Source organism: Pteropus medius, unplaced genomic scaffold, assembly GCF_902729225.1.
Source record: "Pteropus medius unplaced genomic scaffold, Ma_sr-lr_union100, whole genome shotgun sequence".
NCBI classification, from domain to species: domain Eukaryota; kingdom Metazoa; phylum Chordata; class Mammalia; order Chiroptera; family Pteropodidae; genus Pteropus; species Pteropus medius.
The window spans coordinates 645,402-662,759 of NW_024350923.1; the positions used below are offsets into that span (position 1 = coordinate 645,402).

Below are 17,358 nucleotides of genomic sequence, written 5' to 3' on the forward strand. Positions count from 1 at the left end.
CACAGCTTGGGGGTACTAGGCACCTTCGCACCGCTGTGCCACTGTCACCACCATCTCCAGGACTTTCCCATCACCCCGACGGAAACCGTCCCCTGCATGTTGGTTTTGTATCCGTGAAGCCTGTGTTAATTTGCCAGGGCTGCCGTTGGTGGCTTGAGCCAGATATTCACTGTCCCCAGTCCTGGAGGCCGGAGCCCGAGATCCAGGCGTGGGCAGGGCAGGTCCCCCCAAGGCCTCTCTTCCAGGAGAGTGGACAGCGCGTCCTCCCTGTGTCTCCATGCAGTCGTCCCCCTGTGCGTGTCCCCATCGGCCCCTCTCCTTAGCGCATTAGTCACGCGGGCTCTGGGCCCACCCTCACGGCCTCGTTTTAACTGTCTCGCCTGTGTGAAGACCCCATCTCCAAATAAGACCCCCATCGCAGGTGCTGGGGGCAGGACTCCCGCGTGGAAATCGGGGACGCGGTTCGGCCGCAGCGCTGGCTCTGTGGGACTCGCTACGCCGCATCCAAGTGGATTGTGTGGAACGACGTGGCTTCGTTTCCCCTCTAATTTCTCCGGCCCTGGGGTTGGGGGGCCCGGCGCTGAGCACGGGCGGGTCGGCAGGCACCCCTCAGGCACCCCTCAGCGGGGGCTGTCTGCGCCTCCGCGGGACAGCAGGTTAGGGGCCGTCCCCCGACTCTCGGTCTGCTAGTCGTGTTCTAGTTTTCTAAGTCGCGCGTGAACGTCGGGTGTTACCCCCAGCTCCCTCGCGTCCCCCGAGACGACCACAGCGTTTCGCCCTCTGACGTTTACGCAGAGCTGCACCGGTGACGTGCGGGACGCACTGCCCTAAGTCCCTCGGCCTGCCCCACCCGTTAACGTTCTGGAGTCCGGGAGTGTGTTCTGGTGACACGTGGACGTGTGGTCGCCGCCTGCACATGGGAGGCTCGGCGGTTCTCCCTTGGGTCTGACTGGACAAGTGCAGCCCTCTCCACCTGTCGGAGGAAAGCCACCGAGGGCCCGTCTGGAGGAGTGCGTCCTGACTGCCACCTGAAACCAGTAGCACTGTCCGGGAGGTGGCCGGGGGGCTGGGGTGCCGGGGGTCCGGGGTGCTGGCCTCAGGACCTGCGGAGTGGGCCTCGGGCTGGGAAAGAAGCCCTAGGGTGCTGGCGGACACCGTGTGCAGTGCACGGAAACCTGCGTGTGGGAGGGCGTGGACAGGCGGACAGACCCCGCCCTTGGACAGAGGCCACTTCTGCCCAGGTGAATTTATAACTTCATCGTCACCCCAAGCGAGGTACAAGACACTGCTCTACCGAGTCAAATGAGTTGGGAACAAGTTGTTGGGGGTGGGGGGTGCTGGGCCCCGGGGGACACCCCTCGGTCTCTGCGGGCCGTCCCTCCCCTGCGCCTCTCTGAGTTTGCGTGTCTTCACCCCCGCACTGTGGATGGGAATGGTTCTTCCATCACGGAATCGTCACCAGGTTCATGGAAAACACACTTAATCGCTGAGCAGAGGAGCCAGTGCGTCGCTTCACTCGAGTGTTGGGGTACCAGGTTTCTCACGGTCCCGAGGGGCTGACACTATCTCCCAAGCCGCCCTGCCCAGGGCACACCGCCCGGCCAGCTGTTTAGGCAGAGAGCAAGCTCCGACTTGCCTGTGGCCCCATTTCCAATCGGTGACAGGGTCCAGCAGGAGGGCGGCATGACCTGCGTTAGGTATTTCTGGTGAGAAATCGTTGGGCACCCCTTTGGAATAAAGTGTCATGCCTGCAGGGACTCGTGACGGACCGCTAAGCCTCCGACCAGGGCAGCTTGCCCCTCCTCCTGCGGCAGGTGGCGCAATCCACATGGGTTCTGGAGAAGCCACCAAAAGCCCTGGCTGAGTCTCCTGGGGAGAGCCCACCCTCCCACGTGCCCCGCCTGGCGGGGCCCCACCCTGCAGTCACGGGAGCTGGGAGCCCAGCCCTAGGAAGCCCTCGGCTCCGCCCCTTCCTGTTAGAATTTAAATGAGGGACTTTCAGTTTGATGGATGATCTCTGGCGTCCCCGTCCCCGTCCACAGCACAAAGGCCCGGAGTCCCTGAGCCCACACCTGCTCCATCTGGCCTGGCGCTGGGGGAGCCGGGCTGGCCACTTCGGGGACGGGCTCAGCGCCCCAGCTGCTGCCTCTGTCACCTCTGTCATTCCTCTGGGACCCGGGCTGCGGGCTCCCACCCTGCAGGCCTGAGGGGCGGCCAGGGTCTGGCAGTGACCGTGGGCACTGACCGGATGCTGGGCTGGACGGCCCTTCAGGGAGAGAGCCACCTGTATGTGCACACATCAGAACTCACAGAATCGGACTCACCGACAGTCTTTGCATTTCATAGAGCGCGACTTTTTTCTCGATTTACGAAAAGCGGAGAAGCGGACTAAGCCATATTAGTCACTGGAAACCTTCACCCACCACCCCGGGAAACAACGAAATAAGGAAATAACCCTGCGGGAGATTCGAGTCTCATGCAAACCGGACTAGGGCCCGGTAAAGACACCGTAAGAATACGTCCCCCTCCCCCGCCCCGCCCCCCGCATCCCGCCGTTGCCATGTGTAAAAGGAACATTCAGAAATCACTGTTCGAAAGGGTCAGCATGGCGAGTGGCGTGTCCCCGAGGTGGCTTGGAGACACCCAAGTATTTGGATCGGGAGCCGTGGGTCTGCCGGGCGTTAGGGGACCAGGGCCCTCAGAGCCTCGGCCAAAGAAGACGCCACCTGCAGCTGGGGCTTCATTCCCCTGAGCGGACAGGTGTCCTGTCTCTCCTTGTTTCCAGTCTGCTCAGATGAACTCGCAAGTTCAGATCTACTGACTCCTCGGCCCTTTATGTCATTCTTACCAGTGGCTTCGTTTCTCTGCATTAAAAACAATCGGTGCGCGTGTGGCAGCATCTCAGGACGAGCGGCTCCCTGAGAGGGTCTCGAGGCCCGGCGAGGCTCAGGCCCCAGAACCTCTACGCATCTAGCAGCCTATCTGCGGCGAACTCCAGCCCCAGGCTCTAAATTAGGTGCCGGGAGGCGGGGCCTCTGGGAGGCGGGGCCTCTGGGAGGCGGGGCCTCTGGGAGGCGGGGCCTCTGGGAGGCGGGGCCTCTGGGAGGCGGGGCCTCTGGGCAGACTGGAGAGCCTGGCAGAAGGGCACTCTGGGAGGCAGGGCCTCTGGGAGAGGCAGGGCCTCTGGGAGGGGAGCCTCTCTGGGAGGCAGGGCCTCTGGAGGCAGAGGCCTCTGGGAGGCGGGGCCTCTGGGAGGCGGGGCCCCGGGAGGCGGGGCCCCGGGAGGCGGGGCCCCGGGAGGCGGAGCTCCAGGAGGAGGGCTTTGGGGAGGCGGGTGCAGCTGGAGGGAGTTTCCGTCGGCGGGCGCTGAGGCTGGGCACTTGGATCTCCTCTGAATCACTGCTGTGGGGCGGGCAGTGGCAGGGACAAGGAGGACAAGGGCCGCAGTATTCTGCAGAGTGATGTTGTCCCCAGCACAAGCTGGAGGACGGCCTCTCTGACTGGGCCTTGCCCGTCTGTTGAGTCTGAGCAGTGGGCGTGGGAGTTGGGGTGACCCTGGAGCCCTGGCGCCCCCAGTCTACTCCAGTGTCTCTCTAGGAACCAGGACCCCTGGGACAGAGTCTGAAAGCCCATTACAAGGTTACTGCCACAGCCCGTGGACCTGAGGGTGGCTGGGCATCCGTCTACCCGCCCCGCACCCCACCTGGCTTATCTGCACACACCTCTTACGTGTGGGGCCCTCCACTTGCCCACAGAGCATTGCCAGGCAGGTTGCAGGATACCCCCTTACGTCTAAATTTCAGATAAACGGCGACCAATTTTTCAGCGCAAGTGTGCATGCAACGCGGCATGGGAATACGCATACTAAAAAACCGCCCGTTGTTTATCTGAAATTTAAATTCAGCCGGGCGTTCCGTGTTTTTACTCACTCCCTCTGGCCACCACCTGTGACACCCGCGTTGGGGAGGGGAAGCTTGGCCCCGTTGCCACGCGTTTGGCCCGGGTGCTCAGGATCGAGGCCCCGCAGGCCTGTGCAGATCACCGTCCGCAGCAGAGCCTGCACCAGAGCCCTGTTCATAGCATGACTCAGCACGAACGACCAATGGACGAAGCGACAAAACAGGCGGTAGCATGGGCCGTACCCCCTGGTGGTCCCGGGATCGTGGCTGCTCACAGTCGAGACTGTCATCCATGTGTGTTGATCACGGTTGTCATGCCATTCCCGCTGTTACTAACAAAAATATTCAGGGCTACCTGTTAAGGAGCACAGATAGCCATCGACTAGAAGGCTCTGATACGCCTGTCAGGTGAGGTGGGTCAAAGGTCACAGCATGGAAAGAAGGAGAGGAAGTCTGGACAGAGATGGAGCTGGCATGGTCACACCTGCGGCCGCCGAGCCCTGCTCAGCCCCCATGCTGGTATTGCCCAACAGTCAGAACCGGAGCTGGTACCGCCCAGCGGTCAGAACCAGGGCTGGCCTGGCGGTTCCGGAGGGCGCAGACCCTAGATTTAAATGGCTCATCCTGGTTCACTGGGCCCTGCTTGCGAAGGCAGGAAATTAGACTCTGACTCTAGGGGACACTGTTATTTTTCTGGCTTTGTTATTTTTCTGGCGGCCTTCCCTTAACAGCCGATGGATCTGGGGCGAGGTCTCCAATTTGTGATCGTGACTCCAGCTGCCTGCATCCCATCCTGCAGGCCCCTTACATGAGCCTGGTATGGAAATCAGGCCCAGAGAGGCCTTAAGGGACCAGGTCACCCAACATAGGTGGCATGTGGACAGGCCCCTAATTCATGGGCTTGTCACTCTGCCATGTGACCAGCACGGGAGAGCCCAGGAGGCTGGGCAGACACCCCGCGGCACCCACACGAGTGGGACACGTGGCAGGAGAACCACGAAGGGGGCTGAGACGGACTCAGAGTGGGAGATGCGGAGCCCTGGGGACGGGCCGCAGAGCCGAGAGCCCCAGCACGCGGAGCGCTGAGTGGGGTCGCGGCTGCCCAGGGGACCTGGGCCATGAGCAGGCCCCCGGGGTCAGGGACCTCGACCACCCTACTGTGGCCACCAGAGTCGAAGAGCAGCAAATACGTGGGGAGAGAGGGTGGACGTGGGCCCCCGAGCCCAGCCGGGACCCAGCGAGGGCGTCTCCGCTGTGCCGTGTGCCTGCGGCCTCTGCACTGGTCCCCTCCCCAAACCATCCTGCTGGCCGCCCAGCCCCCACAGCCTCGCAAGCACACCCCGGGGCCTGGCCGTGTCTCTCTGCAAAGACGCACGTCCCTAAGATGCGGTGTCCAGGATTTCACACGGGTCTCCAACAGCTGCACCCAGCATAAAAGGCTTGACCTTCAGGGACCAGCAAGAACCCCAATCCCGACCCTCTCCCGAGATCCCCCCACGAGTGCGAAGCCTCGCGGCCTCACATGGGACTTGGGGACTCTGTCAGGTCCAGACCAAGTGACCAGCTGTGGGGCCGGAAGGGTCCTGAACAAAGCCAAGAGAAAGTCCCTTACTAAACGCCAATTTAAAAAGGGAACAACATGGCAAAAAATGCACACCCACGGGCTGCTCACGAGGGTGAGTGATGAGCGGGCTAGCCTGGCGAGACGGGAAACCCAGGAGGTGCCGGCACAATCTGCGGGGTGCATTACCTTTAATTATTAACATTCAACATCATCGTCAGATATTTTCCCCCGGCTCATCTGAGGAAAGCTCTCTGCCTGCACTTCGGGGACATGCGACCCGGTTCTGGGGGCGAGTGGATGTTTGATGTACTTCTCCTAATTGCAAAAAACTAATAATAATAATAATAATAATAATAATAAAAGCAAATTGAAAACAAATAAATGGTCTCGTTAGGAGGCAGGAGCACAGGGAAACAACGAGGCCGATCCTGGCTGTCCTACAGCCCTTCAGGGTCTCGAGAGCCATTTGTCATTAAAGGTGCACAGGCCACCACTCTGCAGAGTACGGTGTCGTTGCGCGCTGGCGATGCACGCTGCCGTCAACGGAGCCTCCCCGAGGAGGCGTCCCTGCCCAAGGCCTCCAGCCCCTTTGCTTCCCACGTCGCTTCTGCATCAGGAGGGGCCCAAACGCGCACCCCGCGGGGAGGTGCGACGCCGCACGCACTGCCGTCGCCCGGGACGCGCCGCTGCCCTTCCTCCCGCGCGGTCGGGCGCGCGTCCCGCGCGCTGCGCTCTGGTTAAGCGGGTTAAGCACGGAAGCCAGGGCGAAGGGGGCGCGGGCCGGGCCGCCTCTCTCGAGGAACCAGATTAATGCTCCAAAAATACGGGGCCAGTGCGTGGGCGCCCGCTCGGAACAACGCCCGCCCCCTTCCCTGCGCGGGGGTGCGGGCCCCTGGCCGCTGGCCTTGCTCCCTGCGCTGGGCGCTCACCCATCGGGCGCCCAGGGCCCAGCGAGCCCGCGGGGTGAGGAGGGGAGGAAGGAACCAAAGCCCCACTTTAAAGAATAAGAACCGCATCTATTTCCAGGCTGTTCTCAAGAAATTTCTAATTGTGGTAAAAACATGCACAAAATGTACCATCTTAAGCATTTCTCAGCGTGCGCTTCGGCCACGTTACACACATTCACACTGCAGCAACCTCCCCAGCCTGGTGTTTACTCGCCTGTTTCTTATTCAGATGCTAGCAGAGATACACGCGTGGGGTGGGGAGCGGGGAGCATGCAGGTGCTTTTGCCTGCCCACGAGCACCCCAGATGGAGGGGCCTGGGTCTTGACCCACAGCGTAAGAGGTCCCTACCCTCTGAGGGCCTCTGCAAGCTCTCCACCAGTGTGCAGATCCCCAGCAAGCTTGCGGGGGGGCAGGACAATGCACCCCACCTCTTCATTGCTGAAAAGTCTTTCTGTATCCAGGGACCAGCCTGAAGCCCTCGGTGTTGGGGTGCCAGGACGAGGCTTTCATCTCTCCCCGGACCACCCCGCTAGGAGGAGGCGCAGACTCCTGAGCCCCCTTTCTTCAGCGCTCCCTCACCCCGGAGGTGGGGACCAGCAGCCACCTGGGCGGGAAGAGAGTAGGGTTTTCCCTTGGGGTTGCCCCAGGGCGAGCTGAGCAGGAGAGGGTGACAGGTGGCAGGGCCTGGCTGCTCACAAAGGTTTTTATTTCCATGATGACAACAGGGAGTAAGGCTGTCTGGCACTCCCCCAGCAATCGTGCCCCTGGAGGGGCATGGTCAAGACTTTGTTGTGGCAGGTGGCCCACCAAACTAAGACCAGCATAAGCATGAACTGACCTCAAGGGCACAGGACAGCGGGCCTCCCCTGGCCTCTGCAGCCAGCCCTCTGCCCTCGCCCTTGTTCTGTCATCTCTGCCAGCATCTCAGGATGTGGTTCCGCCGTCGCAGCTCCCGGGCTCTCTGTCCTCAGCATCGCCTGGTGGGCACCTCTGGATCCTGGTCCCAAATTATCAGGAAGAAGAGCCCGGTTGTCCCCACGCGGGCAAGTGACACCCTGGTCCAACGAGCCAAGGGTGGGCATCACCGGGCACCAACCAGTATGACTCAGAAATTAGGTCAGGGAGAGCAGGAGGGCTGTCACCTGGAGAGACGAGCCCACAGGTCTCCGTGACGCTGGCGACGTAAAGGGGACGAGGACGAGGAGGAACTGACGGTAGGAACGCGGAACCCGCACCCAGCCCGCACGACGCCACCGCCCAAGTCGGAAGTCAGGCAGCAAGCTCGGGGAAAACAGTTGCCACACGTGGGCCAGAGCGGGCGCCGATCTCCTCGGTAAAAAAGGGCTCTTGCGAGTCCGTGTGAAAACCTGAACGTCTCCCCAGGAAAACAGGCGGAAGACACGAATAAGCGATTCGCGAAAGAAAAATGCAGATGGTTACTAACCGCACACACGCACACGCACATGCTCGCGCACACACACGCACATGCTCACGCGACACACACGACATGCTCACACATACACACAGCCACATACATTCACACCGGGCGACACACACACACATTACGCACACATACATGCACACTACACAGACGCCAAGATGCTCACGACACGACACATTCGGTAATAATATATAAGTGCACACACATTACATGCACATGCTATGTAGCCCCACACAGATGCGACATGCTCATGCGCACACGCACATGCTCACGACACACACACGCGCGACACACACGCACATGCATTACATAACACGGCGCGACACAGACGCGACATGTCATGCACATGTACATTAGGAGACATATGTGCGGCTAAGCATTAATAATGCACATGTACACATACATGTATTACTAATAGACGTAAAGACATGCTCATGCACATGTACACACAGGTACACATACGCACACACACACATATATGCACACTTCACATTAGACGCACATGCTTTGACAAAGACATGTATTAATACAGGCACATTATACATTCACACTGCATACATATTTATTACCACACACATACATGTAATACTCACATAGACACATGCTCACGCACATGTACACACAGGCACACATACATTCACACCGGCACACATACGCACACACACGTACGCACTCCCGCATGCACACCCACACACCCCAGACGGTGAGCCTCACTCAGAAGTGCAGGGAGGTGTCGCCATGTCTGGCATCGCCAAGGGTCGGGGCGTGACCCAGCTCCGTGAGGGCGCGAGAGGCGGTTCGCTAGCATCCGTGATGCAGGGGCACGACCAGGACCGAGCAGTCGACCCAGTGTCGCTGTCGCTGAGGGCGCTCCGGGGGCGGGTCGGCAGGCTCAGGAGACGAGTGTCCCATGCCCTCTCGCCCGGCGGGGGAAGCTCAGCGCAGGGGATCGGAGAGTACAAGTTCAAATGCACGAAGCCAGGCGTCCTTGCTCACCAGTGCAAGGCCATCTCCGTCTTACACGGTGTGAGGGTCGAGTCTCATGTCAACCGGACCGGCCACAGGGCTCCATTTGGCCGAGCGTTACCCTGGGCGTGCCTGCGAGGGTGTTACAGGATGAGACGAACGTCAGGCTGAAGCAGACGCCCCCCCCCAGGGTGGGTGGGCCGTGCCATCAGCTGAAGGCCTGAGTGGAAGGAAAGGCTGACCCTCCCCGAGTAAGAGGGGCCCCACCCTGGCCTGGCTGCTGAGCACGGACGTCAGTCCCCTCCGGCTGTCAGATGGAGCCGCATCATCCATTATCCTGGGCTCCGGCTGCTGACTGCACGTGGGACCCGTTGGCCCTGTAGGCACGTGACCCAGTTCTGTATAGGAAACGTCTTTCTCTCTACGTCCTGTCCGTTGTGTTTCTCTGGAGAACCCTGGCTAACACACACGGTCACGGATGCCTGCACCTCCCGTAGTCCCCAAAGACAATCCTTCGAAAGGACATCGATGACAAGGAAGGATGGTCACTCTCTAAGCACCTGCTGTGTGCCAGGCTGGGCTCTGGCCCTGAGGTTCATCCAGAAATACAAGGACCCTGGCTGGGGGGCTGAGTTTTAGCGCGGAGAGGGACGAGAGCCGACAAACGTCACAAGTAACGCAGAATGCCTGTTGGAAGATGATGCCCACCATGGAAAAAAGACAAGGCGGGGCCAGGTGAGCGGGCCGGAGTCCAGATGGGGGCAGGCCGGTGTCGTCAGGGAAGGTGGCCCTGTGGGCCCCATTAGAAGCCGACTGTCAGGGCAGAATTCACCTGTTTAATCCTCAGCACCTCAGAACGTGCCTGCGTTTGGAGATGGGTCTTTAAAGAGGCGATTAAGTCATATGGGTGGGTCCTAAGCAAAGTGAGGGTGTCCTCAGAAGAGGAAATGAGAACACAGACATGCATTGAGGGAGAACGTCATGTGACCCCGAAGATGGCTGTCTACACGCCAAGGAGAGAGGCCGAGGGAGGTGACCCTGCCCACACCTGAATCTCGGACTCTAGCCTCCAGACCGGGGACAGTAAGTGTCTGTTGTTTATGCCGCCGGCCTTTGGGACCTTATCACGGCCGCCCTTGCAGACTCATCCCCTGACATTTGTTGAGAAGCTTGCCAGCCCCGTGAATGTTTAAGGGAACGACCCTCCAGGCCCAGGGAACAGCCATGTACCGGCCTGAGGCAGGAGCGCGCCTGACACCCAGGAGGAGCCCCAGTGGCTGGAAGAGTGGGAGATGAGGTCAGGGAAAGGGGGTGAGGGGAGCCCACTTGGCTTTCACCCTGAGTGAGATGGCACCCGCGGATGGGGGTGAGTGGAGGAGGGGCGGGGTCTGACTTACTTTCAGAGAAGGTCCCTTGCGTGCTGCATTGACCCTGACCCCATATGAGGCCAAGGAAAAGCCAGTGTGAATACGCACGCACGCCACGCCGAGTTAGATAACTCAGGTGAGCTGGGCAAATTCCTAGAAAGACACAAACCACCAAAACCAATTCGATGCAGCTTTCAAATCAAGGTTTCTTCTTATTGAGTTGCTAAGAGCTCTTTACATATTCTAGATACAAATCTTGTAATGGAGATACATTTTGCAAACACTTTACCCCCATCTGTGGCTTTCCATTTTTTTGACAGTCTTGTGAAGCACAGAAGGTTTTCATTCTGATGGGGTCCACTTTATTATTATTTTTTAATGTTATGGTTTGGGTTTTTTTTTTTTTTTTGCAACTTACCTAAAAACATCTTTGCTGACCCAAGGACACAAAGGTCTCCTGTTTTCTTCTAGAAGTTTTACACCTCTAGCTCTCGGAACCATTTCTAGTTCTGACTGGTTGATGTTCACCATTCCGAGCGGTTGGTATTTGTAGATGCAGTGAGGTAAGCCTGGGTTTGTTACTGACATGCCTGGTTAACTCGGCATCTCCTGCTGCAATGACCATCCTTCTCCACAGTACAGTTGTGCCTTTGTTGAAAAAAACATGGCCACAAATGTCAGTGTTGAATTCTGGACTCTGGTGTCCTTCTCTGCTTTGTACGTCTCTGTTTAAGCCAACAGCGTTCCGTCTTGGGTGCAGTGGTTTTGTGATAAGACAGAGTCAGGCCATGGGAGCCTCTCGACTTTGCTTTTCGTCACTGTCGGAGATTTTCTTGGTCCTTTGCATCTCTTTTTGAATTTTAGAATAAGCACGTCCATCTCTAAGAGGAAAACAGGTTGTGGTTTTGCTTGAAATTACATTGCCTCTGTAGATCGATTTGGGAAGAACTGATGTCTTAACACTTTTCAGTCTTGGAATCCATGGCCATGGTGCGACTGTCCACTCCCTTAGGTCTTTTTAGGTCTCTCGGTGGTATTTTATAGTTTTCTGTGTACAGGTTTCCCATATTTTTTGTTGTTGTTGTTAAATTTATCTCTGAGTATTTCATGGTTTTTGAATCTACTTGTGAATGACATTCGCTTTTATAATTTCTGATCTTCCATTGTTAGGACACGGAACTAGAGTGTATAGATTTTGGCCTGTGACTTTGCTAAACTCACTCGTTAGCTCTAGCAGCACGTGTGACAGGGTTTTCTACAGACAACAATGTGATTCAAGATTGTTTTGGTCTTTCCTTTCTGACCGTCTGAAAGTGAAACTTTCATCTCCTTGCCTTATCGCGTTGGCTACGTCCCTAGCACCATGTTGAACTGAAGTGCTGATAGCGGCTGTTCTGGCCTCGTTCCGTCAGTCCCTCCCCACCAAGCGTGGCATGGGTTTTTTGTAGACCTCCTTTATCAGGTTGAGGGAGCCCTCCTAGTTCTAGTTTGCCGAGGTTTGTTTTGTTTTTAATCACGGATGGGTGTTGAATTTTGTCAAATGCCTTTTCTTTTTGCATCTGTCGACACAGTCGTGTGGTTTTTCTGTTTTAGACTGCTAATGGTGAATTAAGCCGACTGATTTGGAAACATTTAACTTCACACCCGAGGAATAAGCCCTGCTTGGTTGTATGTATGATTCTCTTCACATATTGCCGGAATCGATTTGCTAATACTCCGCTGAGGACTTTTGCATCTGGGCTCATGAGATATACTGGACTTTAATTTTCTTTTCCTGTCGTGTCCTTATCTGCACTTGGTGCCAGGGTTATGACGGTCTCACGTAGAGTTAGGAAGTGTTCCCTCCTCTTCTGTGTCCCAAAACACTCATGTAGGGTTGATGTCATTTCTTTGTTTGGTGTAGTCTGCCAGCCAGGCCCCACACCATGGCCAGCACCCGACAGGGCTGACGGAAGCCTGGCCATCAGGGGTCATGCTGTTGACCCCACAAAGATGGGGAGATGAGGCGTTCTGCTGTGGACGTGCTGAGTTTGAGAGTCTGTGTGACAGACACGAGGAATGCTGCAGGAGGGAGCTGGCCCCGTGGCCCCGGAGTGAGGGCAGGCTGGCGCTGGGGACTCAGGAGTGGGCTGAGAGTGGACATGGTCACCTGGAAGACATGGAGAGGCCAGTGCAGAGGTCCCCTGTGGAGCCCAGAGTAACATCCATGGGTACGGGCTGCGTGGACCCCGAGAAGGCTGAGGAGTGGCCGGAGAGAAAGACCCCAGGGGCCCAGGGCTGGGCAGGAGTCTTGAAAGCCAAGAGGTTCAGCCCGGGGGTGTCCAGATGGGAATGGTCAGCAAGGCCAAGTGCTGCTGAGGGCATAAGAAAGATGACAAGTCCTGTCAGCTGGGGAGGCCCAGGTGACCATGGTGGCACCAGTCCAGCAGAGGGCGATATGGAGGCCGTGAGGCAAGTCTCTGGCAGGGGCCCCTCCTCCAGGGACTCGGCTGCCCACCCGCCTGCCCAGCCGCCTCTGCCTGCAGCTGGGGGGGGCCGTGCTCCCCTATCTCTTGCACACCCCTGATCCAGTGATACCAGGTCTGTCTCTGGCCACACCTCCAGCTACACAATTTCTCTAGTCCAAGGTCCCAAATGCTCCTCAGATCCGGCTATGTCCCACCCGCAGCCTGGCTGAGCCTCTTCTGTCTGCAGTGGTGCAGATGCTGCCCGCTGCACAGGGCCAGGGCCTGACCGTGAGGCCTCAGCACTTAGCACAGCCCAAGGGGACATGCAGAAGCCCAGGGGACCAGACATTGGTGGCGAGGGCCGTCTCTCCTTCCTGAGCTGAGAAAGGGGAGAAAGATACCAACAGGCCCAGCCAGGTGGGGTGCTGGAAAGATCTGGGAGTTTCTAGAGTTCACACAGCCCTCCCCCCAGGGGCAGGAGCAGAGGATTACCCTGAGGGGAGTGAGGGCAGCCGGCCAGGGAGCGCCAGAGCCTATGACAGAAAAGGTGCAGGTGAGGCCATCCAGGACGTGGCAGCAGTCCAGGAACCCCGTGGCTCAAGCGCTGCGCGACCCCCAACATCTGCAGGGTTCTGGGCTCGCCTCTCCTCTCCCACTACTCTGCAGCGCGAGGAAGGAAGCCCTGGCGTCAGGAAGCACGAGTGTTTTCCCGCAAGAATCAAGCCGGCTCCTCGGCAGATGCCTCTCCGGAGCTGCCAGCGCCCGTGCGCCCGACCCAATCGCCCAACCGGACCTGACAGGGGTCCGCCGCATCACGGCCTGGGAACCGCCGCCCCAAGGAGGCCGCTGCTGGGTGACCTCGGGTGAGTTCTTCCACCCCGCTGTGCTGGTCACGTTGTATACCCGGGAAAACCGAGCGGAGGAAGGCAGCGACCGTGCACGGCCTCGGGAGGCGCAAGGTCACGGTCCGGCCACGCGCCCCCGCAGAGCCACCGCCCCCGAGAAGGGGAAGGGACGAGAAAGTCCTTACGACCACGGTGGCGCTGGCCAGCAGGCATGACGCGGAGAGCCGGGGGCCGCAGACTGTCCATCCGCATCCCGACAGGGCAGCCCCCGCGCGCTCCTCCTCCACGCGCTCCCCGCCGCCCCGCTGCCTGCGCCGGCCCGGGGGCGCTTCGCGAGCAGGGCCGCGGGCCCGGACGCGGGCTGGAGACGCCCAGGCCCCGCCCCGCCCCGACCTCGCCTGGGACTCGCCCCCGACCTCGCCCCGGACTCGCTTCCCAGAGTCCAGCTCCCCCGAGCGCTCGCAGCGGCCTGGCTGGCGGCGGGGCGGGGCGGGGCGGGGCGGGGCGGGACGGGGCGGGGCGGCGTGTATGGGCGCCGCTGATTGGTTAGACCCGCTGATTGACCGGCGCGGGAGCCACTCGCAGCCGCCGCCGCTGTAGCGGGCTGCTCTCGTTAGGGCTCGGCTCTGCTCGGCTCGGCGGCTCGGCTCGGCTCGGCTCGGCTGCGCAGCTCGGCTCGGCTCGGCTCGGCTCGGCTCGGCTCGGCTGCGCGGCCGCGGACCGACTGACGGGCGTGCGCTGGGGGCGCGGGGCGCGGGGCGCGGGCCTCGGCGGCGGCGGCGGCGGCGGAAGCCTAGTGCCCCCGCCCGCCCGGTCCTCTCGCAGAGGCGGAGGCAGCGTCGCGGGCCGCAGCGGAGCGGGGCGCGGGGGGCGGCGGCGCGGGGAGGCGCGGGGGGCGCGGAGCAAGCGCGGCCCGCCGGGCGCCGCCGACCCGGCCCAGCGGACGGGCGCACGGACTGACGGACGCGGACCGACGCGGACCCTCCCTGCCGCCGCCGCCCGCCCGCCCGCCCGGGGCGCCCACCTCGCCGGCGCCGGGCCCGGGAGCGATGACATCGACGGGGAAGGACGGCGGCGGGGCGCAGCACGCGCAGTATGTGGGGCCCTACCGGCTGGAGAAGACGCTGGGCAAGGGGCAGACAGGTGCGTGCGGGCCGGAGGTCGGGGCCAGGGAGGCCGGAGGTACCGAGCGGGACCGGGGGGACTGGGGAGGATCGGGCGGCCCGGGAGGGCAGGGGGCGCCGCGGGACCGGGGAGCGCTGGGGGCGCCGGGGAGACCGGGACGCACAGGCCCACGGCGGGCGGGGAGGCCGTGCTGACGGCGCGCCGACTGGGGGCCCTGGAAGGACGCGGTCCCCAGAGCGGCGTGCAGGCCCGGCCCGGCTCCGGCCCGCGGCCGCGAACAATGGGCAGCCGGCCGCTGGTCCCGCCGCCGAGCCCCGCAGGCCGCGCGGCTGCGGTCTGCCGGGCGCGGCCCAAGGACACGCGGCGCGGACGGGGGTGCCGGGGCCCCGCCAGCACCCCTCTGCCCTGGCTGCAGGTGCGCGGCTCCGGCCGCATTGTGCGCCCGAGCGACCGGCCCCATTGTGCCGCGGGAGGAGGGGGCCGAGCGGGCGCCCATCTGCCGTCTGCCACGGCCGCGCTAATAGGCGTGCCGCCTGAGCAGCTGCGCCCCGGCCCGGGCGCCCCCGGCCGCGACCCCCAACTCCGGGCGGCCGGTGGGACAGGGAGGCTGCCGGGTGCGGTGTGCAGGCCAACGGGGGCCACCCTGGCCAGGCCGGGACCTCCCAACACGGAGGGAGTGAGAGAGCACCACGGTCACTCAGGGCTGGACAGCGCCTTTCTGCCCTCCCAGTCTCTGCTCCGAATGTCTGCGACACCGCACTCCCCCGGGGGAGGGAGAGGGAGGCGGGGCCTGGGCTGGAGCACGGATGCCGCGCGTGGAGCAGACCCCCTGACTACCGGAGGGAAGAGGGGGCTTCTGGGCCGGTGCCGGCTCTTTCCGTGAGCAGGGTAGGTCCCAGCGCCGTGGCCAGTCCCCTCATCCCGCTGGCGTCCGCAGTCGCTTTGTGGGAAGCTGGGCTCAGCCATTTTCTTTCTTCTCCCAGGACGGGCCTCTCCTGGTGCCCAGCGGTCCCCTTGGCCCTGACCTCCCTGTCTCTCTGGAAAGTCCCTTAGACCTTGGGCGGGCAAGGGGACGGAAGAAGGGAGCAGGAGGGTGTGGCAGGCTGGCCCACGGGCTGGTGCCCCGGGCTAGCGGGGTGCTGCAGGCCCTCGGGTGGCACGGAGGCGGAGCAGAAGGTGGTGTTTGGGAGGAAAGTGGGCCAGGCCCCGCGCGCTTGCGGGAGGGCCGTGGCTGTCTAAGCAGAGAGCGTGAGGTGCTGGGCTGGGGGGCGGGCTCCCCCCTCCCCACCCGGGCTAGACAGTGCCCTGTGCCAACTGCTGAGGCACGGAGGGGGCCCTTGGCAGTAAGGCAGCGCGTTGGGAGTGGGGGTGACGTGGCCGGGGTTGGAGGAGGAGGTGGCAGACTGTTGGGGCTCCGCCGAGTTCAAAATAGGCCCCTTTCCTGGGGGGACAACTATAGTTGGTGAGCTCTTCGGTGGGGGAGGGGCCGGGGCCGCAGAATGCAGCCCTGCAAAATAATCTAATTAAAGTACCGATAAACCATTATCATGAGGGGACGTCGGTGTGCAGGCGCTGACGGGGCGAGGTGCGCGTGCCGGGCACGGGCTCCGTGGGCAGGCCTGGTCCCCACTCTTCACTGAGTTACACTGTCGAGCAGTTAATTACAGGAGGCTCCCACTGTAATTAACAGTAATGAACACAAAAGGGTGTGCTGTGTGTGTGTGTCAACAACACGCGGCCGTGCGCTGTTCAGAGCAGCTCCCGTGGCCACAGAGCCACAGCCTCTCCTCGGCCCCTCCAGAGGACCCCTCTGGTCTAATTGGGTGGCCACCCGCGGGGGGTCTGTTGGTGCTGTGTCCCTTCTTGCCTCCTGGATGGTTGAACGCCTGCATTCCAGGAGGGCTGGGGAGGAGGCCGACCTGCGGGCGCCATCTCTCCATCCCTTCCGTCAAAGGGTCACCTGGAGCTTGGTGGATGTGGGGCCTGTGGTGCGATCGCCTGGCCTGGCCACCCGGCTTGCCAGCTGGTCTTCGGCACCAAATGCCAAGAGAGTCGCAGTCTCCCAGGCCGGCCCTTCCGCTCTAGACAGACAGCTGACCCTATCTGGTGCCCCGGAGGTGGCTGGACTCGGGGTCCACATGGGCCCCGGGCACCCATCCCGCTGCTGAGACCTTCTCCCGGGCGTGCAGGCCGGGGTGGGAGCCCGCATGCTGCCACCATGTGCCCAGCCCGGCTCTCCTGTCTCGTGGGTGACAGCCACCCTGGTGGTCCCTGTTCCTGGCCTGCACTCCGCCTGAGGCCTGAGGCGGGAGGGAGCTGCTGGGCGCCGCGCGCTGTGCCTCTCCGCCGTCCGTCCCAAGCCAGGGCCTGCGGGAGGTGGGCCTGCTGCTCTGCCCCCCATGCCCCCTCCGGGGCAGCAGACGAGGGGCAGGGACACTTCACGTGTGGACTGCAGGGGCCGGCAGAGCTGCCGCCCTCCACCCGCTGGACGCTGTGCGGTGGCGGGCAGCGCCCAGTCCACACGTCCCGCTGCGCCCTCCCAGCGAGGGTGGCGCCATGCCGCTGCTGCAGCGCCGGCTCAGCGGGCCGGTTCTGTCCCTCGTCGGGGCTGTGCTGCCCTCAGGTGTGGCGCTGGTCGTGTGGCCATCTCCCTCCGCACGCTGTCCTCGATGGCCTGGTGTGGCCCCTGCAGGCACCGCGTGGATGCCTCCCCTCGCCGTGGGGCCCGCTCAGGGGCAGGGCCCTGCCTGGCCCCC

At 61.8% G+C, this 17,358-nt stretch overlaps 1 protein-coding gene across 1 annotated transcript in view; it reads left to right on the top strand.

The window, feature by feature from the left end:
- Positions 1-14,130: 14,130 nt before the first annotated feature.
- The window catches only part of BRSK2 (BR serine/threonine kinase 2), a 52,349-nt gene continuing 49,121 nt past the window's right edge, over positions 14,131-17,358 (top strand). Inside the window, exon 1 of the mRNA XM_039840382.1 lies at positions 14,131-14,620. Coding sequence (XP_039696316.1) covers positions 14,527-14,620 — 94 coding nt within the window. The 5' untranslated portion in view covers positions 14,131-14,526. The remainder of the gene's footprint in view (positions 14,621-17,358) is intronic.